General features: G+C 40.1%; 3 protein-coding genes across 5 annotated transcripts; 2 read left to right on the top strand and 1 right to left on the bottom strand.

The window, feature by feature from the left end:
- Nucleotides 1-8,687: 8,687 nt before the first annotated feature.
- Nucleotides 8,688-18,153, bottom strand: LOC144714914 (nicotinamide adenine dinucleotide transporter 1, chloroplastic-like). Its single transcript, XM_078589719.1, has 9 exons — nucleotides 17,684-18,153; nucleotides 17,271-17,372; nucleotides 13,097-13,203; nucleotides 12,087-12,135; nucleotides 11,851-11,963; nucleotides 10,835-10,929; nucleotides 10,649-10,737; nucleotides 10,462-10,556; nucleotides 8,688-9,103 (listed from the first exon to the last, which is right to left on the bottom strand). The coding sequence occupies exons 1-9, from the start codon at nucleotides 17,754-17,756 to the stop codon at nucleotides 8,840-8,842; spliced, it is 987 nt and encodes a 328-aa protein (XP_078445845.1). The 5' UTR covers nucleotides 17,757-18,153; the 3' UTR covers nucleotides 8,688-8,839.
- A 629-nt stretch (nucleotides 18,154-18,782) lies between these two features.
- On the top strand, nucleotides 18,783-21,221 carry LOC144714768 (mediator of RNA polymerase II transcription subunit 22a-like). Of its 2 annotated transcripts, none has more exons than XM_078589536.1 (4): nucleotides 18,783-18,970; nucleotides 19,200-19,482; nucleotides 20,714-20,779; nucleotides 20,887-21,221. In XM_078589536.1, exons 2-4 carry the CDS (start codon nucleotides 19,321-19,323, stop codon nucleotides 21,127-21,129), a joined length of 471 nt encoding a protein of 156 aa, XP_078445662.1. In that variant the 5' UTR covers nucleotides 18,783-18,970; nucleotides 19,200-19,320; the 3' UTR covers nucleotides 21,130-21,221. The 2 variants fall into 2 exon arrangements, with proteins under 2 accessions (XP_078445662.1, XP_078445663.1); XM_078589537.1 differs by having other exon boundaries at nucleotides 18,785-18,921.
- A 1,032-nt stretch (nucleotides 21,222-22,253) lies between these two features.
- On the top strand, nucleotides 22,254-25,804 carry LOC144714767 (Protein phosphatase 2C family protein). 2 transcript variants are annotated; one of them, XM_078589535.1, is made up of 8 exons: nucleotides 22,259-22,783; nucleotides 23,361-23,532; nucleotides 23,617-23,770; nucleotides 23,867-23,930; nucleotides 24,008-24,115; nucleotides 24,719-24,844; nucleotides 24,927-25,150; nucleotides 25,255-25,804. In XM_078589535.1, the coding sequence occupies exons 1-8, from the start codon at nucleotides 22,541-22,543 to the stop codon at nucleotides 25,478-25,480; spliced, it is 1,317 nt and encodes a 438-aa protein (XP_078445661.1). In that variant the 5' UTR covers nucleotides 22,259-22,540; the 3' UTR covers nucleotides 25,481-25,804. The 2 variants fall into 2 exon arrangements, with proteins under 2 accessions (XP_078445660.1, XP_078445661.1); XM_078589534.1 differs by having other exon boundaries at nucleotides 22,254-22,783; nucleotides 23,361-23,770.
- The last annotated feature ends 638 nt before the right edge of the window (nucleotides 25,805-26,442 follow it).

The following is a 26,442-nucleotide window of genomic DNA, read 5'->3' as shown; positions in this document are numbered from 1 at the left end:
AATGCATAAAATTAAGAACCAAAAACAGAAAAGTCATCCATAAAGATCTCTAAAATTTTTTGCACTAGTTCAGGAAACATGGCATTCATGCATCTTTGAAATATGGCTGATGCATTACATAAACCAAAAGGTATTATCTGAAAAGCATAGGTTCTGATGGCAAGTAAATGTGGGTTTTTCTGATCATCTTCATGTATAGCATTTTGATTGTAACCTGAATATAAAAATATTTTTATAAAAATATAAATTTTGAATATAAAAATATTTTTGCCCTGAAATTTTTTATAAAATTTTATTAATAAATGGAAGAGGATAATGGTCTTTATTGGTGGCTAAATTTAATTTTCTATAATCTATGCAAACTATCCATCTTGTGGGAATTCTAGTTTGGAGTTCTTCTCCCTGTTCATTCTAATGCACAGTTATTCCAGATTTCTTAGGCACAAAATGAACTGGGCCCCCCCACGGCCTGTCAGAAATTGCATAGATAAAACCAGCCTTCAACCATTTAATGATTTCATTTTTAACCACTTCAAACTTATGAAAATTTAGGCACCTTTGGGCCTCTCTAGATGGTTTGATGTCTTCTTCAATAAAAGTTATATGCGCACATATACCTCTCTACTAATGCCATGAATATCATAAATAGACCATCCTATAGTTGATTTGTGAAAAGATAAAACTTTCAATAATGCCTCTTCTTGATTGGAATACAAATGAGAAGAAATAATGAGTGGATACTTGAGAGAGCTATGAGGCCCTAAAAATGCATACTTGAGAGAGCTAGGTCGAGGTTTGAGTTCTAATTCAGAAGTACACAAATTAGGTGGAACATAAACATCCAGATCATGTGATTCCTTCTCATCTTCCTAAGGAGTAATTGAGTTCAAAGATATGCATGCAGCTCAAAGTCTTTTTATCAACAAGATCACACACACATGCATCTTCGTCAAAATTTCCAGGAAAATTTTGAAGCTTAGAAATCTGATTTTCTGTCTTCTATTGGCCAAATTTGAGTTCACTGTCCCCTTCCCCCAATCAGTGGTGTCTTGGGCTGCTGCTAAGAAAGGTCAACCAAGAATTATGGAAGCATGGCTCAAATTTTCTGTAACCTTTATGTCGGCTAAAATAAAATCAATAGGAAAAAAAGGTTCTAGAATCTCACAATCACATCATCTAGCTTCCCATGGTTGTCTAATTGATTCATCAACTAGTGGAAATTCTATCAAAATTGGCTTTAATTCTCCAAATTTAAACTTATCATGAATAGCTTGGGCATAATATTCATGCTTGTCCTTGTGTCCAAAAGTGATTTACTAAATATCATTCCCCTAATTTCACATTTAATCAATGGAGCTCATGGGTCCCTTTTCTTCCTAGGAACTTGATTTAATAGAATATAACTAATACTCTCAAATACTTGAATCCTCTTTTACTTCCTAGATGGAGTACAAAGATTTTCAAAAAAGATTGAGTATGAGGCATATTCTGAATTTCAGCTACTAAATGAATAGTGATAGTGACTTCCTAAAACATTTTAAGCGACTATCACTAGGAGGAACTTTAGAGGGTTTTAAGGCTTTGGGGAAAGGAATAGAGGGTACATAATCCTTTGGGTTAAGTTCTAGTGTGGTCTTTTTGTCAAGGGATTCCTTAGGATATTCCCTCAAATCATCAACACATTTATCTTCTTCCTCTACATCAAGATCCACACAAGGTTTTTTTTCATATGGATCAGATAATTCCTTTCCATTCCTTAGTATAGAAATTTCACCTAGATGCACATGTTCATGAGAGCATGTTATGAATCATCAAAATCATAATCAATAAAAGAAATATTTCTAGGATTAACACTGGTTTTGGTTGGAAGTCGACTTGAATTTTGGCTAGTGATGCCAAAGTCATCTATTTTTTTACCTTTACTCTTGTGACCTCTCAAGTTCCCTTAAGATTTTTTCCCTCATTGTCCAGCGTTCTTCTTCTCTAAATTCTCCATTGTGGCATCAATTCTTCTTTGATTCTCCAAGAATTCTTCTTGCTTCAGCATCATCTGCTTCAACATATCCATCACGGAGTTAGAAGATGAATCCTGAGAACTTGAGACAAAATTCGGATGAGGTTTAGAAGAAAAAAATTGATAATTTTGGTAGTTCTGCTGATAATATGGATGTGGCTGGAAGTTGTTTTTCCCCTACATGCTCCACCCTGACTTCCATAATTGCCCATGTGATTCCAACCTCTGTGCATGAGATTATTTCCTTCATATGCATTAACATGTTCAAGAGTAGGAAAAATGTCATCAGTGTGATCAAAACTCTCTAAAATGGAACAAAGAGGAGAAGGATGTTTAGGAAGAGTAGAAGGGGAAATAAAGGTAGGAGAGGAGCTCATCATCTTCTTCATGTTCTGGGTAAGCTCCTCTACAGCCTTACCCACCTTACCTTAGTCCCCTCTCTACCTTATCTTTCCACAAATCAGGTTTTACTACACTAACATCAATCAGTCCATGTTTCCGCCCTGAAATTCTCCCATTGTCACTCAGCCTGGCAGTATGCACAAATATCTTCCAAAGTATCAACAATACTAGTGGCTTCATCAATTGTTTTATCTATAAAAGTACCACAATTAGAACTATCTACTCTACCTCTCTCATGGTCATTCAACACATCATTAAAAATTTCTGTCTTTGCCAATTAGGAAGACCATGATGAGGGCATTTTATAACTGTTGGAAGCTAAGAGGGGGGGTGAATTAGCTTTTCTGATTTTATATTATCTAAATACCTTTTAATGATTCCTTGTTTTAACTCTCACCTCCTTTCTCTAGGACACCAAGTTTACTTGGTTCCTCGATCTGCTAAGTGATCGAGTCAATCCAAGGTCCCCCTTCGAGTCCAAACTAGGACTCAGGATATCCTTATCAAGGATCCTCCCTTGTAAGGTACCCTCACCCAACTTACAGAGTTGCTGAGGAGTCTTCCGGTGGCACTTCTCGTTCCTTGGTGCACGAGCTTCAACCCCGAACGTCTTCGGATAGACCGTCACGAGCACTTCCTCATACGCCTACTTCTCTCATCACTGTCACGTCCTTGATGCCACCCACGTCACCTCCCCGCCTTCTGAATCTTCTTCACCTGCTCAGATTAGTAAAAAGGAAAACAATGCCACTCCCCGTGATTGATTCAACAGTCAATCACCACACTCAATGATGGATGAGTATATGATAATATCACAAGCACAAGAATCAAATCTTCTTTCAATATCAGATCAAATTACTATCAAAAATCTCTCTCAGATCACAGAAATCAACTTCAAATATTTCTTTCAAAAGATCAAGATCAAAATTCCACTATCCTTCACAATACTATATGAAAAATCACCACTAAGACTATGATTGTGAAGGAATCTATCAACCTTTTCACTAAATGAGTGAATGATCAAAATGAAAAACTTCCCTTATGAGTAGAGAAGAACAGCCACACCAATTGCAGGGGAATAACTTCACAAAGAGGAGCACTTTCTTCACACACAAAGAGCTCAAGAGAGATGGTTTTCAAAGAAGATGCCTCAACCCTTGCTCTGAAGGGGTATTTATAGGGGTAGAGGGTAGATTGTAATTTTCTGAGAATTTCAAAAAAAATTCGAGCTCAAAAGGAGCTGTTTTTATGATTTTTTCAAAGTTTTATAGAAAGTTTCCTTAATTAAAAAATTAATTATAGTAATTAATGCTAATTAAAGTAGTTTGGTTTAATATAGGAATTTCAAAAGTCGGAAAAAATACGATTTTTAGAAATAAGAAATGATTTTGGAAAGTCAACCGTCGGACCCGACCTTTGGAATAAATCAAATTTCCTAATTCAATTTTTCGGGTCCAAAGTACATTATATATAAATAATTTATTTCTACACTAAGAGATGACTTCTGGCGCAGTAGTAAATCGCTTCATTATTGAGACGGAGGTCTTGGGTTCAAATCTCGTTCTCCCCATATATATATATATATATATTTTTAATTCAAACTTTAGTAGCGGACCCGACCTCGGATTTAACTGGTTAAATCCGCCCGTCGGTGTCCGCCACTAAGGCTAATGGGCTCCGCCCGTTTAGGCCTTATTGGGCCCTTCTTAAATGAACTAAAATGCCAAAAATTTATTTAGGAGTCAATTTTGTACTATTTAAAATACTTTTAATTGTTTAAAAAATTCAGAAAAATGTTTATAATATTTTTAAAGTATTTAAAAATATTTCTAAGGCTTATGAAAATAATTTCAACGTACGTTAAATATGAAATGACCTTTTAAAATATTTTAAAGTATTAAAATAACATTTTAATACTTTAAAACTATTTTCAGAAACTTTAAAAAACATTTTTCATTCTCCCAAGTACTTTATGATTATTCTAGTTTATTTTATAGTTTTAACACATTTAAAAAACAAAAACTTAAAATATTTTAAGCTCTAATTATAAATTAGTTTCTTAATTATAAATTCATGATGTTAATGTAATTTAGTGTACATTAAAACACAAAAACCTCAACACTAACCATATCTTTAAATCTCTAATTGCTTTTTATAGGCATTAGTCCTTCCAACTGAAGGAACTTTTGCAAAAAACATCTCTTCATCTCACTCAAATTCTAAAAGGTTTTACCCACAGTTCTGAACAAATCTTTTGCCTTATCCTTAAGAGTATAAGGGAACATTCTTATTTTCAAAGCATCTGAAGTTACTCCTGCAATGTTATAAGAATCACATTTATGCACAAACTCATATAAGTACTCATAAGTAGCTTCATTCAATTTTCCAAAAAATGATGGCAAAATTTGATGAAGAGGAGGGTCTATTTTAAAATTCACATTCACATCTATGGTCCTGTGGACCATAGGATGACTGTTACTTTCATCTGGCTCATAAAAATCCCTCAATCTCATCACTCTATTATCATCATTAAGAATGTTAGCCATATCCTTAACCTCTTCTACAAATGTCTTTTCAAATTCTGCACACGATTCTTCCAAATTCCTAGACTTTCCCACAGATTCTAGAGATATCAAACGTGGGGTCTGAGATCTTGTACCTTGCATACAAAAACTAATATGAAGAAAAATAAAAATAATTGCAAACAATATCAAAAGAGAAAATTTTAGAGATCACCTAGTGCTCCTCTCCCTTTCCACTATAAGAAATATCTGTGCACTTTAAACTTTAGTCAGATATTTTGACTGGTCAGGAAAATTCAAGAATGGTTTATTCAATATTCACATCTAGATCAATGAGTTTTTAATTTGCTTCCGCTTTCTCCTCAAGTAAAATTTTAAGTACTTAATTCAAATAATGGAACAAATATACTCATTAAAGTGGGTCATATGTTTCTTCTGTAAGGAGTACATAACATTTTAAATTTGTATTATATGTGGGATTAGGTTAAGTAAAATTATAAGATTAATTGGATTAGTTCTTTGCCTGAATGCTTCAAGCAGTTGGCCTTCACTCTCTACAAGTTTAGTTTCCGACTCACCAAAAGCTTAGGGAAAGAGTATAGTTTGCGTTAGTGCTTGAATCTGCATTGTCCATGACATTTCTTTCTCATAGTTAGTCATCTTCACAGTCCTGACCACCATAAGGTTGTTAGATGGTTCACTTAGAACATTGTCACTCAATGTGAGGATGACATGGATATCTCCAATTATTTTTCCTATGATTTTTTTTCTTTTTTTGAAATATAATGAGGGATGAACACCCGACGAATCGGCGAACCTCCCGCCAGGACCTCACAGGCCCTTTACATGCTTATCAGTCATCATCAAAACCTCCCTTTGCTTCCGGTCACTTGCACGGACCATGCTGCCTTAAATCCTTCTGCTTCATCTATAACTCCATCGGTAGAAGCCCTTCTTCCTCTAAACAACACCTCGTTTCTATGTAGCCAGATAGCCCACAACACGACTAGTGCTCGGCCCCCTTCCTTGTTTCTTCTTCCCACGAAATGCTGTGCTGAATCCCAAAAGGCATGTTCAGATGTCACCTTCATCCTTGAGAGTAACTGGTTGGCCCAAACTGTGCGAGCAAAGGAGCATTCAAAGAAAAGATGGTTGCAATCTTCTTCCCCATTCAAACACAACACGCATTGCGACGAAGTATCTGGGTATAACTTTTTGTGAAAGACTTTTGTTATTAATCGTTTCCTTGATAGCAACCACCCAAAAAACCACACCTTCAAAGGGACTTTTTGATGCCATATGAACCTGCATGTGCTGACTAGTGCCATGTCTTCCTCTTGTCCTTCTCGGATCATCGTATAAGCCTTTTGGACCGAGAAGGGGCCATTTGTCTATGTCCAACTATCTCGTTCTTCATCTTCTGGTCGTAGCTGGAATAGGGATTGTTGCATATCTATATACTTCGACACACGCTGGTCGGATAAGGCACCTTGCATGAACGGGTTCCACGCACCCTCTCAGCAGTCATTCACGTGGGCATTCTGATCCTGGACTAATGCATACAGTCAGGGGAATATCGTACTAAGGATGCCCCATGGCGACCATGCATCTCACCAAAATTGGAATGTCTTCCCGTCACCTAACTTGGCCGAGAAAAAACCTTGCACCCTAGGAAAGACCTGTCCTAGCCCTTGCTAGAATGACGATGCTCCATGATACATATCTGTCTTTCTGTCCCAATTCAGACCCTTACCATAGATGTCACACAATAACTTGACAACCAAATCCTCCAGTGGATTCATAATTCTCTCCACCCATTTGGTTAGTAGTGCCGTGTTCATGCTCTGCATGTGTAGGACCCTCAGACCTCCCATCTTAATTGGGCGGCATACTTTATCCCATGCTACCATCGCCAGGCCCCCTCTTTGTTCTGGCCCAGATTCTCTCCACAGAAAACGCCTCATCATGCCTTCTTTTCTCTTCTCGACTCCAACGGGCATCTTGAATATAGAGAGATAAAAACAGAATGGTTGATAAAACTGAACTCAATAGCACAAATCGTCCCCCTCTAGATAACACTTTTGCTTGCCATCTCTCTAGTCGTCGTTCCACCTTCTCAATGACTGGTTGCCAATCAGCTTTCGTCATCCTCCCCTTCGTTAGTGGTAGGCCCAAATATCTCATTGGAAGCCGCACGATTGGTTTTCTCAGAATCTCCGCACACTGTGCTTCTTCTTCTTGTGAGAGCCTGTTACTCATAAAAGCTGATTTGGTCCTGTTTATTTGAAGTCCCGAGAAATCCCAAACAGATCAAGTATGATGAATAAATTCCTCGCTTCCCTCACCAAGCCTTCGATGAAGAAGGTGGTGTCATCAGCGTATTGAAGCAGGGGAATTCCATTTGATTGCTCAAATAGTTGATAGCCTTGCAGCAAGCCCTTGTGCATGCTTGCTCAGTACATACTACGAGTGCGTCCACTGCCAAGACAAACAGTAACGGTGCCAATGGGCAGCCTTGTCTCACTCCTCGTTGAGGTTGTATTCGACCACCTTCATGACGTCCGTTTACCAGCACTGTACAAGAGTGCGATGTGATGCATTTTTTCACCCAGATTATCCATTCCTTGGGAAAGCCCCTCCTCTTCATAGATGCCCATAGGAAATCCCAGTCTAAAGAGTTGTACGCCTTGGCAAAATCGACCATCCACATGAACCCTCGTGTTCCCTTCCTCTTCCATGCGGCTATTATTTCCCCGGCTGTTACTGCACATGAACCCTCGCGTTCCGTTCTTTTTCCTATGATAAGAACATGGTTAACATTCTGGAATTGGAATTGATGAAAATCTAATGATATAGAACTAGGTTAACAAAATTATCTCTTTTCCCTCTCCTGACTACCCTAAGGTTGTTGTCAGGGAACTTCCCTCTGTCATAACTGTATTTGTCGCAGCCATTTTAGTTCGAGTGAGTTTTATATGGTCCACTTAGAACCTTGCCACTCAATGTGAGGAAGGCATGGATATCTTTGATTCTTTCGTCCATGATAAGAGCATGGTTAACATTCTGCAATTGGATTGATGAGAATCTAATGATATAGAGCTGGGTTCACAAAATTATCTCTTTTCCCTTTCTTTTTTCTCCATTGATCAAAAGTTGTGTGAGACTTTTGGACTCTCACTTATGCATTAGTAAAGCTCCATTGTCACATTTTGAAAACATAAACTCCATATCTTATGACATTGGACTAAATCAATATTACGTTTCAATGAAAATAAAAGCATAAATTGACTGAACAATTTCATTATTTCAGATTTTTCCTTCACAAAATGTAACACAGATTAGCGTTGCCCAGAATATAGAAACAATTTTTCCCAGGATAAATATAATAGAACCGTTTGGAATTCATTCAGGCAAATATGCATAATGCAAATACCGTCAATAAGCAAATCCCAAACATGTAATCACCATCCCTCAAAACACCTATCTCAATGTCTATGGATCATCCGTCCGAGTTATTAATAAATATACTATATTAAGTCAGACAAAAACGACAATCAACTGAATTCACATGTAAAACAAACTACACAAGTTCCTCACTCAAAATTGTTCTTCCACTTAATTAAACAAAAAGTGCGGCCACTCAGAATCTACAAGAAAATTGCTTCGGGGAACAAAATTTAACCATATTTAATTCATTCATCGCCAATATACTGTTGTTGATCAACCATCAAAATAATCATCCGTCAAGACACATAATTCAACTCAGCTCCTCATTTCTTTCCCCAGTTTTCATGTAGAAAAGGACCAAAGACTTAATTTTAATGCTTAATGAATAAAAAAGAATACACGGGAAGAAGACTATTGGGGGAGACAAGGAAAGACAGTATGATCAAAATTTGTATCACCTCAGGGAATGACGAGGCGTATCCGGGCTAGGTTTGGCCTCGGAAGGGACGAGCCGGTGGAGGAACCGCTGAATCATCTCATAGGTAGTGAAGGTGATGACGGCCGCAGGCGTAGTGCGGAGGAGGTTCGTGGCACAGCCACGGTAGAACCCGGGTACACCTTCCTTGTGCAAAACTTGCCTGATGCAATCGACCATGCCGCCGTACTGTTTCACCCCTTTCATAGCATGGCCTTGCTCCTGCAGCCTTGATCTTACCACCTGCACTGACAGATTCTCGAAGATCAGATTCCACACGGGTCAGAGTGGTCTTTATAGAGGAATATTTCCTCCCAAAGATAGATAAATGAAACATAGAAAGAGAATGAAAGATATTAAATATATTGAGAGAGAGTTGAAGCAAAGAGCAAAATAAGACCAAGAAATATCTGGAAAGGGAGAGCGTGAAACAAAGAAAGAGTGAGAGTGACTTGGAAGGGCAGAAAGAAAGATATAGAGAAAAAGGTACAATAAACCAACAGACAACAAGCTTGGATCGGCACAAGTGCACGCTTTGGGAGGACCTCCCAGCCAGTTTTACAATGATTTCCTTTCTGCCTGGCTAAAGGGAAATTACTCTACAGGAAAATGCTAGAAATACCCCTGACTGGGTTTGGGGATCCTAACAGAAAGAAGCAAAGAAGAACATAGCTACAGGATAATATTTCTTCAGAAAAAAGTTATTACCCACAAATATGGAGAAAAAGGGAAGAATATGCTCGCTGTCATCGATTTATGGTAGCTTTTTTCCCCAAGAAAATGGCCCACTAAATGAATAGTACTACTTTGAGAAAGATTGTATATTGTGATACCATCCCCCCTGTATCTAAGCATTTTTGTCATTTTCCCCACAAAGAGTATTTTGCTCACTTTCCATTGTTTATATCTCCCTTAAAAGGGATGCACTCCCGTAAGAGATGCCACCAAGAAGAATGAAGTAGAAATTGAAGTTGATGTCTCAGTCCCATATCTCCCCCCTACAATGGACATAACCCATGATCGTCGTTACTTCACTGCATCTTAAGGCACTGTCTCCAGCCAATCTCTGCCTCCTCTGCTCAGCCTCTCCAGTTCCCTCATCCCAATGCGAACTTAGACTAAGGTTTATATCATATAAGCATAAAGATCTATAGATTGTTAGTCATGGCCTGTCTCTCTTCCCTTCTCTCTCCCTCTCAAACAGTAAGTGGGTCGCCAGTTATAAGCAACCCACATTCTCTTGATTCATATTTGTGAGTAGGCCACATTTCTATAAGTAGCCCTTAGTTTCCATTCTTGATTTCGATAGGCTAAGCCAGAGTATTACCACGCAGGGAATATCCATCATAAATGAGAGTTCACATCAATTAATCTGTAAGTGATTTATTGCTCATGTGAGAAAGAATCACTTAAGTAGTTGGACCAGAATTTAAGCTGGCCCCTGACTGAAAATCCGAGAGTCTTTTGTCCGTTCTAAACCATAGCCAACAAATAGGAAGGTGTCAGTGGCCCTGGCGCATAGGATAAGCACATACAGTTCTTAACATAGATATATAAGTATAGTCACATATATATATATATATATATATAAAGAGAGGTACCTCATGAGGATAGGTCATAGTCGAAGCAAGGACCTTGGACAAGGACGAGGCAATGGCTACATTCCCAGCACTGAGCTGGTCCACAGTAGTGTTCCCTGAGAAAAAAGGATCTCAATAACGTCTCCGCATCAAGAAACTCTGGAAAAGAAACGTAGAGGATATAAAGTATTAGGAATTTATGAATTACCCTTCTTGGCAAGATAATACTTGATCCTCTCATATGCTGGGAACTGGATTGCCACATGGCTTACACCCGCTAGAGCAGGCAAAAGTCCACTGCCATCGTCATAAAGAGCTTCAGGTTTTCAGATAAAATTGGACTGCCAAACGAGTAACCTATAACGAAGTTTTAGATTACTTGATCCTCTCATACCTGTACAGCCCTCTGATGCCCTCCTCCCGAGAGATCCTCAGCAGAGCAGACGGCACACTACGGTAGGGAACCACCCCTGTCTTCATTCCCTGGGTCTACCCGCAGCAGCAGAGTATTTACGATTTAGCAACCTAATTATGGTCTAAAATAATGTATGGAGCTTCATTCGATTTTACTAAAGACAACAAATTCAACAACCAGGTACTATGCCCATTTCATGATTCAGGGTGATCTGCCAACTCTCACTAGGATTTGTTTACAATGGCGACTTTGTCATCTATGAGGAATGAGGATGAGGAGAACTCTTCATCGTCCCCCCCTGTGGCCAGAATGACAAGGAAGAAATCATCATCGTCATCCTAGCCCCATACAAATGACAAGGACGATGATCACTCGTTATTGCCCATCCAAGATGTTAATCAAAGACTAAAATTAGAGAAGCTTTGAGAGAACGATGACAAGTCATACCTGTCAACAATTCATCCGAGTAGGACAATGACGACGACAAGCACATTCATCATTGTCATCTTGATTCAAATGAATGCCAACTTGTCATTGTCCTCTCATCCTTGTCTGCAGTAACAGTAAACAGCACACGGGCCACAAAAATAGGACCTTAGGAAAGTATTGATCTTTCATGAAAAAGAGATGAGACGATACTGTCCACTCTACCAAGGTGGACCAGGATTGAATATCCATCTGAATTTGATTTATTTTTAGAGGCTAGTAAAATAAGACACCAATCATAAGCACAGGCCGTCAAATACACCAGCCAGACAGCTTCAAAAAGTAATTCCAAAAAATGGTTTGAATTTTCAGAATATGTTTTTTCAGATGAATAAGATTTCAAAGCACATGCTTTCATGGGCTGAGTGTTCTTAGAGAAAAACTAAAATATCGCTGATTTTCCTTAGGAAAGTATTGAGTTTTAAGTAAGAAAATAGACAACAATGGCAGAGAAATAAATGACAACGGCAACTGCTGCAGAATGAAAACAGAGAGGAGACACGACATACTTGTAACCTAGTTTTTACAACCCACAATGGATTGGTTGTAATAGCAGTGGCAGCTCCAGCGCCTGATGCTGCAGCCATATTTGCGCCAAAGGATAGTTGCTCTTCTCCATTCTCTGTGGTTAAGAAAAGAAAACTTGAAACATACATTTTTAAAATGAAAAAAAAAGGATCAAAAAGGTTGCAATGCATCACCACAGGCAAGATAGATATTAGATCAAATGGAGGGAAGAACTAACCACTAGATTCAAGAAGATCTTTAAGCTTACTATAGACTGTGAAATATACCTGCAATTTTAAGAAACGCGAAGATGAGAAAACTCTTTCGTAAAAACAGGTTAGACAGCAGAAAACAAATGGAGGAAAAATCAGGGATGGGAGAAAAGAGAGACTTGCCCACAGAGAAAGTTCTCCAAAAAACAAGTCGAGTAAACACCACTTAAGATTTCTGGGATTGATCTAGGCAAGACAATTAGGTTGAAAAAAATGACATAATCTACTCTTCCACCGGGTCTTAGTTGATCTGCTTAATATTACTTGTTAACGACTTATTGGAAATAAGAGGATCCAGGAAAAGGGATCCTTTTAATTCATTCAGACGCCAGCAAAAGTTGGAAGACACCCTCATATTAATATGGAATGATGAGATCTGAAAGGTATAGGTCACAAAAGTAGCTTTCTCATAATAAATGTAAGAAGGGATGGATTTAGTATTTTCAGGTGTCATAAGTTCGCAGGGATTCTTACATAATTTTGATGTATACGACTTTAAAGATTCACGAGAAACTTTGATGACATAATAAGAAGCCTTTGATGGACAATTTGTAAATAAATTGCTCACAGGAAGAACAGAGAATTCAAGCTATTTGTTCTTGTTTCTCTTCCAAAAATTGCCGATAAGAATTGTTTAGTTCTCTCCACTAGGCATCGATTCAATATACATGAAACTCAGTTTTTCAAATGCAGCTAGTAACGTCTGGGCAGTGAAATTTTTGTGGGTCATAATTTTACAAGAGTCTTCAGCCCTTAGATAAGCAATTAAAACCTCCAATCTCTCATTGTATGTAAGTCGTAAGATTTAAAACATCAATGTACTCCAGGAAAACTGGGTCAAGAAATATTAAAATGGAAGGTTACGCATGAAAGGCTAAACAGGTATAACTCAAATAATGAAGAAAAATGTAAAGGATTGTGGACCAAAATTTCTCAATTGATAACTCACAGCCTTCGTTCAAAAGAAAAAACTCACAGCCCAGTTTGGAAGAAGAGCCAATATTGTGGGAGAGAGACCACGGTACAGACCTCTGCATCCTTCATTTTCAATAATGTGTTGCATGCTTGAGAAAATGAGACCACCTGAGTAGGATAAATATACGGCGCAAAAGTCAGGTTTTTATACGATCCTATACCCCCAAGGGTATCTTCCACAATTTAATCTAGCAGGCATACTTTTGTCATTTCACGTTTTAGGATATATTGCCTCCTTTCTCTGTAAATACGTGTTGGCCTCCCTTTAAGAGGGCAGTCAAGAATTAAGGTAAGATCAGCCTCTTGCCTAATTATCTTGACCCTCCCCATCTTGGTCCCGCCCCCTTGGCTGTCTAGCTATTCCCTCCCCCCTTATCATCTCACTGGATCTTCAACCCTCTCCCAGTCTGAACCCTACCCCTGCAGATCGGTTCTCTTCTAGTCCCCAACAATGCCTATCCACACGATCATCAACCCCTCACTGCGTCTTTGAGGCAGCTCATCCTTGGTTGATTTCTGCCTCCTCTGTTTGACACCTCTGATCATTCACGTTCTAATCTCTGACCAGGGGAACATCCACCTCACATCTCCTCTATTCCCCGTCCCAATACAAACCTACGTCAGGGTTCCTAAGGTTGTCATGAAAGAAGAAGAATAAAGCAGTCAGGTATTAAGATGACGAGGCCTTTGTAAATCCCACGTTAAACACTTGAATTTTCAGCTCCTCTAAAAAGCCATTTACGGGGCAAGTTGAAACTTCTTAAGCGTCAAAACAGGTTGTTTCATGATTAGATCAAATATCTTCCTCGTAACACAAAATATTATTGTCAGAAGTGGTTAATCAGGTGTACAAAATGCATGAAAATATCATTTTCTCTATCATCCAAAAGGTACAGGGCACTACGAGCTACTAAGTACCAAGTTCTCCACAGTAGTTCCCCGGTAATACTGTATCCACAAATATGTTCAGAATAGAGAGCCAGCCCCTGAGATTATCTCATACTACCTTACCCTCTTTATATTGTTAAAAAAAACTTACCCTTTCTATCGCTGATGTATCTTTTTTTTTTTTTGAAAACAAAAAAAATAAAGATACAAATACTAAGATTTATGCGTTCACAAATCGCTGATGTATCTTTATGCGTTCACAAATACTAAGATTAAGGTACAAACAAGGGAGAAAAAAATTAGGGACATTTTTTTTCGAGAGACAGCTCTTGGAAAAGTATGACTGATTAAATAATCAGCATCATTTGAGTGCCAATGTCAAACATTTCACACAGCTCCTAGCCTGCAATCTTATTAGGACTTATCCATTCAATCAGTTCAATGAAGAACAATAATGAGAGAAGATTGTAAAAGAAAGTTCCCGACACGGTGCAGATCATGCACTGAGAATAAACATCGAGAATACGTAGTAATTAGAAGAGATAGAGTAGGGAAGACAGGGAGTAGAGATGATGGATGACGCCAGAAGGCACATTTACATAACAAGATATGTCTGACAAAAAATATCTAACAGCCCTCCTCAAGCTGGAGCATAGATATCGTAAGTGCCAAACTTGTTGCACAAGGTCATCATGTGAGGAACCTAGACGTGCATTTGTGCAAGATGCAGAGCCAGAATCTTCGCTTGAATGAAATGATAATAAGTATTGATGTGCCTAGCTTGTAAATTGAATGAATCTTGCAGCCAATATGGAGAGCAGGACCATTGGTTGGGAATTACAAAAGGCCAACTCTTGCAAGGAAGTGACAAACCCAAAGAAGTTCACGCAAAACTTGGACGATACTTGATTCTTGGGATTCTGCACAACATCTGTAGAGAACTGGTTGTTTATGTAGCCCCACGGAAACTATGGCGCTGTGACTACAGCACACCCTCCCTCTGCAACAACCATGTTGATGTCGACTGTCAGGGCAGATTTTTGAGTCAGTGGAAGGAGATGTGTAGAGATCGAGATAGAAGAGAAGGAGCTGAGCTTCTGCTTTGTTTCCATATGTTGTCTCTGTCATTGCGGGAGAGTGCAGGGTTCTAAATTGTGGATTTCTTGGAGTGCTGGTGATTGGTATTCCTCATTGAGGCATCTGATTGGGCACTTCTTCGAGCAAGGAGTGTAGATCTCCGCATTGGTAGCTCAGCTCTCAGCGATCGACTGTGGTCTTGCTTTTATCTACGCAGGGATAAGCAGTGGTCCAGATTCGACTGCAGCTGTGGCTGCAGCACATGGGGCATAAGCAAGCGTAGCGAATCACATAGAGTTGCCCCTACTTGCCGGCGTGCAGATAGATAGGACGGGCGAAGCGCAAAGGGATGGATGTCTGAGTGGCAGTGCCATCCAAGGCAGCAAGGTGGCAGTGTCTGCAGCTGCAGGCGTTTCTTCTTCAGTCATTAGGATTGATCCTGCACTGTTGTTCCATTGGAGGCAAAACCTGGAAGAGCCATGGTGGCGATGCCTGTTTTCCGAAGTGGGCCAGACCACGGAAGTTTGGCCTGGAAGGGACTTTGTTGATGTCTATATTCCTATCAACATATAGAACTTGACCTGGTTCAAAATTCACCCCGCCTAAGCACTGCACAAGGGTTGGGGGGAATGCTGGTAGGTTAGGCAATGGATGGTTTGAATCTTTGCCAAAATTTAATAAAAACCACCCAATTGCCCATTGAGACTATAATTAGTTTCTAAGTCAATGTAAGCATGGTTCACAAAAGCATCCAACAGAAAGTACCAAGTCGAGCACTTCAACACATGACAGGAGACCCTGGTATGGAAGTGCGATCAGACCACAGTTAATAGCATTGTGATACTGCTATTAACTGCGCATTGTGAATATCCCATCAATGATTTACTTACAGTTAGTTCTCCTTCTTGGGTTGAAAACTGATCATGCAGCATAGGAAAAAAAATCCAGTATGAAGGTATAGAGCTGAGTAATAGTTTAGAGCAATGCACAAGGAATAGATGAGACCATAGGGATAGACATAATCCTTGAAAATCTCAAAGTGACGTAAGTCACAACTATCTAACTCATATTCACCAAAGAATTGGCCCAAAATATCATTCATCTTGATAGTAATAAAAATGAGAAAATAAAAATAAACTTCATCAAGGATAAGCCAGAAGCCAGCATCATCACCACACCACATGTTTGATATTTTTTTTAAGAGATAAAACCACATGTTTGATCATAAAGTATAAAGAAATTACATCAAGTATACGGACGTCTTCATTGAAGCGATCCATTGACCAATATTGCAGAGACTCATTCACGAGCAGGGAATCAAAGATATCCATTCTCCAATATGAGGGAAAATATCAAGACTCGAGATTTGGTCTTTTCAGAAAAATCATTTTTACAATAACTCTCATATACTTTATTATTAGAAATACAATTAAGAGCCCACAAGTCCATCCAAGAGATCAGATCCCCTTTTTCTTAGATTGAATCTGACTTCCAAGTGCAAGTGAAAATTGGGACGTTAATTGAAGGCTAATGCAATTATTTTTCAGTCCTCCATCTCTCACACCTTCAAAATGGCAACTTTCTGAAGGGACGGTGGCTGCTTATGGTTTCGGAAGGCAACAGATTCTGGTTCATTCTAACTCTAACTGGAAGAAACAAGGAACAAATTATATCAGAGTTTCCACCCGTCCCTCACCTGTAATGAGCGCCTAATTAAACATTATTACAGTTTTTCCTTTGGAAACCAGAAGATAAGGAAAATTTATCTTTTCCCTGGAATGATACTCAGATGATCTTCAAATCATAAAATAATAAAATTCTAGGAGAATGAAAGATTGCATTACTGTCAGCTATTGGTTGATCGGAGGAGAGAATGAGAGGAGGCAGGACAACAGGAGGAACCCGTCGCTCTGGGAGTCAGGGAATAAAACTCTAAAAATTCAGTAGAAACACTCACAGTCATTGATGTTCTATCTGCCTTATACAGGCAGACCGATTACTACACTTGTATATAAAAACCCCCTCCTCTATCAGGGAATGACATTCTAACCCTGCAGTTTAATAATTACATTCCAAAATAGCTAGGTAACCAGTGCGCAAATAGAAATCATATTTACAGAATAAAACACGGCATCTGGTCAAAAGATTATCAATTCAATGCTCCACTAATTTACAATTCAAAGTCTTCAAATGAACAAGAAGATACTAACGTGTGCTCCTTCGGCCCGAAGAAGTAATATTGGGCAAGCCATAGACCTGAAGCCTCGTCTTGATCACATCTAGAGGACAGACGAAGGTGGCAGCAATTGCTCCTGCGCGAGTACCATACAAAACAGTAAACATATTGAGATCCAAGAGGGAAACAAGGTTTCAAGTTCATTCAGGGCAAAAAATCAGTAGAAATGACAGCTCAGAGACGTTCAGAGCAATAAATAATGGATAAAAACCAAAGGATAATCATCGTTTCCTAAAAATAGATATCAACGAGAACCAGAGAAAAATTGAAATAAATCATGCTAATTTGAGCCTCAAAAAATCCCCGGCAAAATTCATAGAGGCCGTCAGAAAATGAAAATTTACCGAACAATTCAACAAAGTCGGGATTAAACAAGGCCTAGCTCACCGGCGGAAGCACCAGCGGCAGCATTACATAGAAGATCCCTGGTGCTGGGGCCATCCGAAGACGCGCCTCTCATCTCTGATAACCCCGCCTTCTCCCCAACGATTTTGAACAGCGGATTAAGAAACCCTCAGCAGCAGGACCTCAGAACAGACGCCAGAGAGAAAGAACAGAAATCCGAGAGGTACCCGCAAAGATCAATCCTTCCCTTCGCGCAATCTGGCCACGACATGGCCGCTCCAAGAAAACCTTCGTCATTACAACCTCCCAATCACTCCCCGACTAAAGAACACCAGACAGATCCATCCATGGAGAGAAAAATCGCAAAGAAAACAATACTGAAAAATCGATCAGGTGATCAGATTAGACGATCTCGATCGAAGAACTTCTTCAACGAAGATCCCCCTCCCGCTCGATGTAGTCTTCTACTTCTCGCTCGCCCCCTTCTCTTCTACAGTAGTAGCCCGAAAGACGACTATTAAACTGAGCTTTTTAAATGATCTAAAATAATTATTACTCTTCCTCGTTATCCTTCCAAAAATGGGCTCTTACTGGACCCTCTAGTCCTCAAACTCGGGCCCACGAGTGGGCCCGGATACCGACCGGCCCGTTACTGTTAGCATTAGGAGTTGGATCCGATAAAGAAATTTTCCGCGTGTCGCGCATCCCGAGACCTTTTACTTCATCCCGATCGTTCATCATCGGAATTCGGAGTATCCATTATAGGATCCGATAATAATGAGTCACGCGTAAACAACATGTTCCACGCGTCGCCCATCCGGAGACAGCTTACTTCATCTGGACCGTCCATTACGAGAATGTGAATAATACGCATAATCGGGAATCGGAGTATCCATGGCAGGATCCGATAAGGATGAGGTCGCTTTTAAAAGTATTCCACGTGTCGTGCATCCGGAGACAATTTACTACATCATTTATAGAGTACAGATAATCGGCAATCGGAGTATCCATTGGAGGATCCGACAAGGGTGAGTCAGTGGCGTAAAGAACGTGTTCCACACGTCGCGCATCCCGAGACCTTTAACATCATCGGGACCGTCCATTATGAGGATTTAAAATAATAAAGAATTTGGATTAGTACTAAATTTTTGGGTAATGGTGTTCTACCGAGAACTCTTCTCAGTGCGGTTCTTCGAATCAAACGCTGGTTACTTCTTCGAGATCGATCGGTCTGTACTTGACGAACAAGCAGTCGCGCAAGCCTCGGGCAGAGATTTCCGGTGCGTTTGTCCTATGGGTCTTGAGATTGAACGATGTCTCCGATAACAGGTTTTTTCTCTCCCAAATGCGAACGATTTTGTAGCATTTCTCTGATTTGGCTTGCGCATTCTTCAAGTTGAATGTTCTCGTTCAAACCTGCTTCAAGGATAATGATTTCTGTCTGAAATCGATTCCACCTCGACTGTTTCATTGTCGGAAACTGATATTGGTGAAATTTTTGAAGACTTGGTGTTCGATTTCGCAACTTCTATAATTGACTTAATTCTCTAAATATCAGCGTAAACTGCTCATGCGGCTTCTACTGGATAATTTTCGTAAGACTTTTACGGATCCAGTGTCGTTGAGAGGGAATTAAGTCTTCCTGCGCGAGATCAAACGTTTGAAAACCGGAGATTGGTATGAGTAAGCCCGGCCCTCTTGGCTCTGGAAGTGGAGGAGTTGGGGTGACATCAGCCGCTAATCAAGCGGCGGCACAGAAGCAAAAGGCTCTTCTTCTGCGTGTAGACAATGACATCTCTCAAATTGTTGACAATTTCAGCGCCCTTCTCACTATATCTAGAGTAAGCAATCTGTATTTCTCATATCATGAATGACTGTTCTGCATTATTTAAAACTTTATACTCCTCTCATGGCATTGTTCTTCATTGGTTGTTGTGTCTTTACCTCACTGAAATTCTGCTAAGATCTCCTTAAACTGGGTCATGACCTTTTGGAATGATTTTAAACACTTGCAAGAGACTAAATACGATAATTATATATTCATGTATAAATAAATATTGACTTGCCTTTGTAACTTTTAGTTACTCTTAGCCAAAGTTCCGAAGGGGCTGTTGTATCTTGTTATCTTACTGGAATTCTGCTATGATCTCCTTGAACTGGGTTTCGCATGTCCTGACGATATCGACATGTGATGTTGAGATTGATGTTGGTTGATGATTTACTAATGGTGTGGTCCGCATCAATGGTCGTCGGTATCATTGTCAACTAGGTCACACAATGTCTACGATGATGGGTTTGATGACTTTTCAACTAGATATTTTTCTTAGTTGGCCTATCATCTACCGATGTTGTGTCTGTGATAACCCATCATCGTCAACCGTCAACAGTAAATTGTCGATGTCAACCATCAGTTGGTAAGTTTTCAATGTCAAAGTCATTCCCAACCACTGTAAAATTGGCCAATGTCAGTGCCATTAGTAGGTTTGTTGACAAAGGCATTGACCTTGATTTGCAACGACTGTCAGGGGTATTTTTGTCATTTTTCTCTTGGGCCATTTCCCTGATACATGTCTTCCCTTGAGGAGAACAGTGAAAACATTGAATTAGGCCAACATGGCAAGGGAGATCCTCCTATTTAAAGATCAGTTTTTTTCCTCTATTTCCATATCCTTAATGTGCTTGAGTCAGATTGCCATATCACTATGTTTGTTGGACAATGGCTTGGAATCAGATTCACATTATCTACTTCAAAAAATCACTTACTTATCAGGTTGATAGATAAAAGAGTGTGCTTGCATTGGATCAACTTTTTTCTCTCTTCTCCAGATATGTGCATCCTTTTCAAAGATTAATGGCGTAAAATGCATGTAGTAAATCATTCCCACGATGTTTCCTTTTATAATCGTCTGCCCAAGACTATGATGATTCATCATCAACCCATGGATGACGTTGATGGCTCATAGAAACTCAATAAAATGACGATCTGTCATAATCACTGTCATCGTTGACGCCAAAACCCTGGTGCTCTTTTTCTACCTTATTAGATTGACGCCGAGTTGTGTGTTCCGTCAGGTGAATGACCCACCCGTGAGAAACTCGCAAGAAGCATTTCAGATGGAAATGCGTGCTGCTCGAATGGTGAGAAGACCCAGATAAATTATTATCAAAGTAGATTTAAATGATTGTCTGCTGGTACTTCTTTCAATTTTGTCCATGACGATGCCAAATGTCACCAATTTGAACAGGTTCAGGCAGCCGACTCGCTCTTAAAACTAGTCTCTGAGCTGAAGCAGACGGCAATCTTTTCAAATTTCACCTCTTTGAATGAACAAGTGGAGAGCAGGATTTTTGAATTTGACCAGCTCTCTAACAAAACTAGCTACCTTCTGGAGAAGATTGGGGAAGAGGCAGCGGCCAGTTTGAAGGAGCTTGAACTTCACTACTATTCTTCAATGGCTAGGAATGGAGCCGGAGACGAAGAAAACTAGATAGAAACTTCTGTCCTTCTCCATGGAATTCTTGAAATCCTGAATTTCATTGCCCGCAATGCTCTATGAATTAAAAAATTTATTTTGCCTTCTTTTTCGGAGTGAAATGTATTCATTTTAAAATGACTCATCAACGTGATATGATCCTATACCACCACGGGTATCTAGACATGGTTGTTTTGTTCTGTTCGTTTAAAACGAACAAAAAATTCGCACAGGGCCTTGTTCTTTGTTCTGTTCTTTTTTTTCACAAACGACCAAAATTCGCACATTCGCACAAAACTAGAACAAAATTCGCACAAAGCGAACAAAAGAACCGCACACGGGTCTGTGCGATGTTCTGTTCGAATTCATTTTTGTTATGTTCGTAAAACCGAACAGAACAAACAATCCGCACAAATTCGCACAAAAAGAACATGACGACTATGTGTACAGGTATCTTTACCCTATAAGGGGCACTTTAGTAATTTGATGTTTAAGATATATTGTTTCCTCTCTGTATAAATATGGCTCACTATCTCCATCCCCTCCATCTCAGTCCCGTCCCCTTGACCGTCTCGCCATAACTTTGGCTGGCTCGTCTCCAGTCCAGTCCTTAGTCCTGCCGATCTGTTCTCCTCTGTTCTCGAGGATTTTCATGCGGCTTGTCCCTGCTCGATCCCTGCCTCTTCCATTCAACCCCTCTGATCATTCCCGTTCTACCCTTTGACCAGTCAAACTTCTATCTCGCCTCGATCTCTACTATCCTGCAGATACAAATCTGCATCAAAGTTCCTACATCAATGAACTTCTAAAAAATGGTTGCCTTGATATTTCTTGGCTGGGACATATTTTATTTTAATGATTTATTTTCGTATTTTGTGGCCGGTGAGATTACCGCGATATTTGGGCCGTTAGGGCCAAGATCTGAATAATCCGGACTAATCTGGGCCGTCCAAATGCCAGCCAATCCCGAAGGCCGGACAGCTCAGCATGGTGGAAGACACCTGTAAACCACGTCAGCTAAGTCGGTCATCCTCGGTGGGCCCAGTAAAACCAGCTCTATTATTCCTCAATTTAATTCAAATTATAAAATTTGTAAATATAAAGAGGATTTTCTCCCCGTCACCTTCTTCCTCACAGATCGCCTTCTCAGCGTCCAAAAACGCGTTCTCTCTCTCTCTCTCTCTCTCTCTCTCTCTCTCTCTCTCTCTCTCTCTCTCTCTCTCTCTCTCTCTCTCTCTCTCTCTCTAAGTCTGAGCTTGTTCTAGCTCCTGGATTGTTCAAAAGTCTCGATCGGTGGCAGATTTCTGAGGTTAATCGCGTGATTCAAGCTCGATTCCGACCAAATCTGTTGTTTTTTCTCGGTTGATGATGCAATCGTGTGGCGATTTCGGTCGTCCGGCGGAGTAGCAATCGAGGAGGGAAGAAAATGGAAGGAGAGAGGCGGCGGCAGTTCAGCCGCCATCGCCACGATCGAGAAAATTACCACGAAGCAGATCTGGTGCCGCTCGCGGCTCTGATCAGCAGAGAAATGAAGGTTGATAGGATGGAGAGGCTGCAGATCAGGTCTGGCTTTGCTGCGCAGTCGAAGAAGGGTGAGGATTTTTTATTCATGAAGGAAGATTGCCAGCGCGTTGCTGGGAGCACCTCCTCCACCTTCTCTTCTTTTGCGGTAAGCTCTTCGTTTCCTGTTCGTAATTTCTCAACAAGCCTGTAGGTGCAATTGAGCGATCAAACCCGCATATTTAATCATATTAAATTTTCTTGATTTTTTCTTTCTTTAGGATTTACATTCCCATCTTGTCCGCGCTAACCAAAGAGAATGATTTCTTTGTACTGTGCCTTTGAAGGTATCGCCAATTCATGTCAAGACGGAAAGAAAATAGAATTTTGTCCGCATACCATCTGTTAACCAAATATTTTGAAATTTCTGTTTCTGATTATGAACAGCATTATGAGTGCATTACACTACGGTAGCTGCTGGAAATTTTCTTGCGGCTTGTCTTTTCTTAATAGGCATAGCATATATGATGAATATTTTTACATCAATAGTTTTTACAACGCTGTCATTAGGATCAATTAAAAGAAGTTAACCGTATCTGACAATGTCTTAGTCGGGTTATAGAAAGAGAAATTCGGGTTGTAGAATTCGATTTCTCCGTCGTCTTCCCAACTGATCCTTGTTATTTCACAACTGTGTTTAGAATTTTTGGCACATTACAGTTTCTTGATGATCTGTTTAATGTCAGATTTTCGATGGACACAACGGCAGTGCGGCTGCTATGTTCTCAAAGGAAAATCTTCTCAGCCATATAATGGGAGCAATTCCACAGGGGCTGGGGCGCGACGAGTGGCTTAAATCTCTGCCTCGTGCACTTGTCGCTGGTTTTGTGAAGACTGACAAAGAATTTCAAAGAAGAGGTTCGCTTCTTATCTTTTGCATGTCTCTCTTCATCATCTGTTTCTGGGTCCGGATTTTTTTACTCTATTTTTGCTCATTTGTAGGAGAAACTTCTGGAACGACTGCTACTTTTGTAATTATTGACAGAAGGATCGTTACCGTTGCTTCTGTGGGAGATTCCCGCTGCATCTTGGACACTGAAGATGGAGGCGTTACTCTTCTAACAGTTGACCACAGGTTGGAAGAAAATGCGGAAGAGTAAGTGACAAGGGTCCCCCCCCTTTAAGCAGACCAATTATTCATTTTTATGGGTATTCCTTTTCTGATCTTGGTACCTATCATTTGATATCTCAGGAGGCAGCGTGTGACTGCTAGCGGAGGAGAAGTTGGAAGGCTTAGCATTCTGGGTGGCAGGGAGGTATGGCGTTCATTATGGGTTTTTTTTTTAAAGTTACTTTATTAAATTGAAATTAATATATGTTGAACCAACTTCAGATCGGTCCATTGCGATGTTGGCCTGGCGGCCTGTGCTTGTCAAGGTCGATAGGAGACATGGATGTTGGAGAATACATCGTCCCAGTTCCTTATGTGAAGCAAGTGAAGGCAAGTTCATTTAACTACGGTCATTGTTAAATCAGATTTTAACAAAGTGAAGGCAACATGGGTAAAATCGTCATCATCATCCAAAACCCATCATTGATGCCCTCGTCATCCACAGGTTGAGTGAGGGTGATGATTTTGTTTTCATCATCGTCATCCTTCTGCAGACATGACGATGGCAAAGTGTCATCATCTCTCGTCATTCACAGGTTGAGTGAAGGCCAACATGGGTAAAATCGTCATCATCGTCCAAAACCCATCATTGTGTCCTCGTCATCCAAAGGTTGAGTGACGGTGATGATTTTGTTTTCATCATCGTCATCCTCCTGCAGACATGACGATGGCAAAATGTCATCATCTCTCTTCATCCTAGCAAGCTTACAAACGGATGATGATTTTCATCATCATGTCTTGCCATCATCATTGTCATCGTGGAAAGAAAAAACGGGGGGGAGCTGATGACTCTCTGTCTCTCATCATTGTCACAACACTAGATTCATTCGAAAAAAAGTTCCCATAACACTAGTATTTTGTCACCATCAGTGATTTAAAATCTTTTGTAATAATTCAGCTTTGGTGAGATACATTTTTTTCTCTTTTCATCAGCTTCCTAGTGCCGGGGGAAGGTTAATTATTGCTTCTGATGGCGTATGGGACGCGCTATCCTCAGAGACGGCTGCAAAGTGTTGTCGTGGGTTGCCAGCCGAGCTTGCGGCCAAGTTGGTCGTGAAGGTAAATTTTAACTTCATGACGTGCATGATTTTATGTTTTTATTTTCTCGGCTTAGTTGATGGAACATTTATCTACGATGCAGGAAGCATTACGGACAAGAGGTTTAAGAGACGACACCACATGCATAGTTGTTGACATTATTCCACCAGAAAATCTCTCTCTGTCTCCTTCACCGCAGAGAAAGAAGAGCAAGCTTAAGTCTCTCTTCTTTGGGAATCATTCCTCAAGAAAATTAGCCAAGAGATTGGCTGCTCTCAACATGGTTGAAGAGCTTTTCGAAGAAGGGTCTGCCAAGCTCGCCGAAAGGTCTGCAAGAAGAATTTCCCGGATAATGACATTAATTTTGGAAAAGAAAAATTCAGGTTACAGTTTATTTTTCTCTTTTATTAATTATGAATTTTCCTCCTCAGGCTCGGTAATGAGGCGGTGGCGTTGCAGCGGGGGTCGTCATCGTGTCTGTTTGTATGCGCCATTTGCCAAGTAAATTTAGCGCCAAGTGAGGGCTTCTCCGTCCATGCTGGCGCAATATTCTCTACAAGCTCGAAGCCCTGGGAAGGCCCCTTCCTCTGTTCCACTTGCCGGGATAAGAAGGATGCCATGGAAGGTAAACGCCCGAGCGGCGTCAAAGTGGTTTGACCTTTAACACCACCATTATCCATTTTAATTATTCGTAATAGATTTTAGGCTGAGAAAAAGCACTTGATTATGAGGAAATATATTGTATTTAGTCATTAATTCGGCGAGGATGGGGAGAGCGAGGGAATAGAAATTGGTGGATGGCCCTTCACACCATCTTTCCCCTTCGTCAATTTTTATTTGAGTGGATTGTATGGTATTCACGGCTTGTGATGCGTATAGAGAGGGACGAAGCTTATTGTATTGGTTGAAAAGGTGACGAGCAAAAACCATTTCTGGATTTTTTTATCTTCTTGAAAGAAGGTCATTGCGTGTATTAGACAAGGATTAAGCGCATTGCTCGATTTGTTTAATCTTTGGTAACTGATTTTCTTGTGTTCTAATTTTATACAGTGATTATTGAAATATATGTTATTTCCCTTGCACCCATGTCCAATATTCCCTGCCCAAATTCGATGTGCATTTCTGAATATAGGATTGAGTTGTAATAACTCTTTATTTGGTTCAATTCATTGGCACTTCAACTGAGAAAACAATGTAATGTATAGATGATTCTGCAAAGGCTTGGTTTTCCCTTGTCCACCACTCTGATTAATGACTCAACTCAATAAATAGGGATTAACATGTGTTGGGGTGTAGAAATTTGCCCCTAGTGGGCGAATATTCGACAACCCTAAACCCATTGGCAGTGCACGGGGTGAATTTTGGGTGGAAATGTGAACTGCTCACTGCCCCCTGTCGCCCCCGCCACAGGGCTATAGTGGGGTGTGGGTCCCATGCGTGGGAACCCCATTGATGACCTTATTTTGCTAAAATGGTCAGGTTTTAAACTTACAACCTTAACATATTGATCGGGCCTATTAGCCACTCATTCACATCAGTTGTATAATTACTTGTGTTCTTTTTATTTATAACCTATCAAAATTACCCATGCTCTCCGCCCTAGACTATGTATGGTGTCA

This window comes from Wolffia australiana, chromosome 18, assembly GCF_029677425.1.
Source record: "Wolffia australiana isolate 7733 chromosome 18, ASM2967742v1".
Taxonomy (NCBI): domain Eukaryota; kingdom Viridiplantae; phylum Streptophyta; class Magnoliopsida; order Alismatales; family Araceae; genus Wolffia; species Wolffia australiana.
The sequence above is the reverse complement of the archived record's forward strand: the minus strand, read 5'-3'. Positions and strand labels throughout refer to the sequence as shown.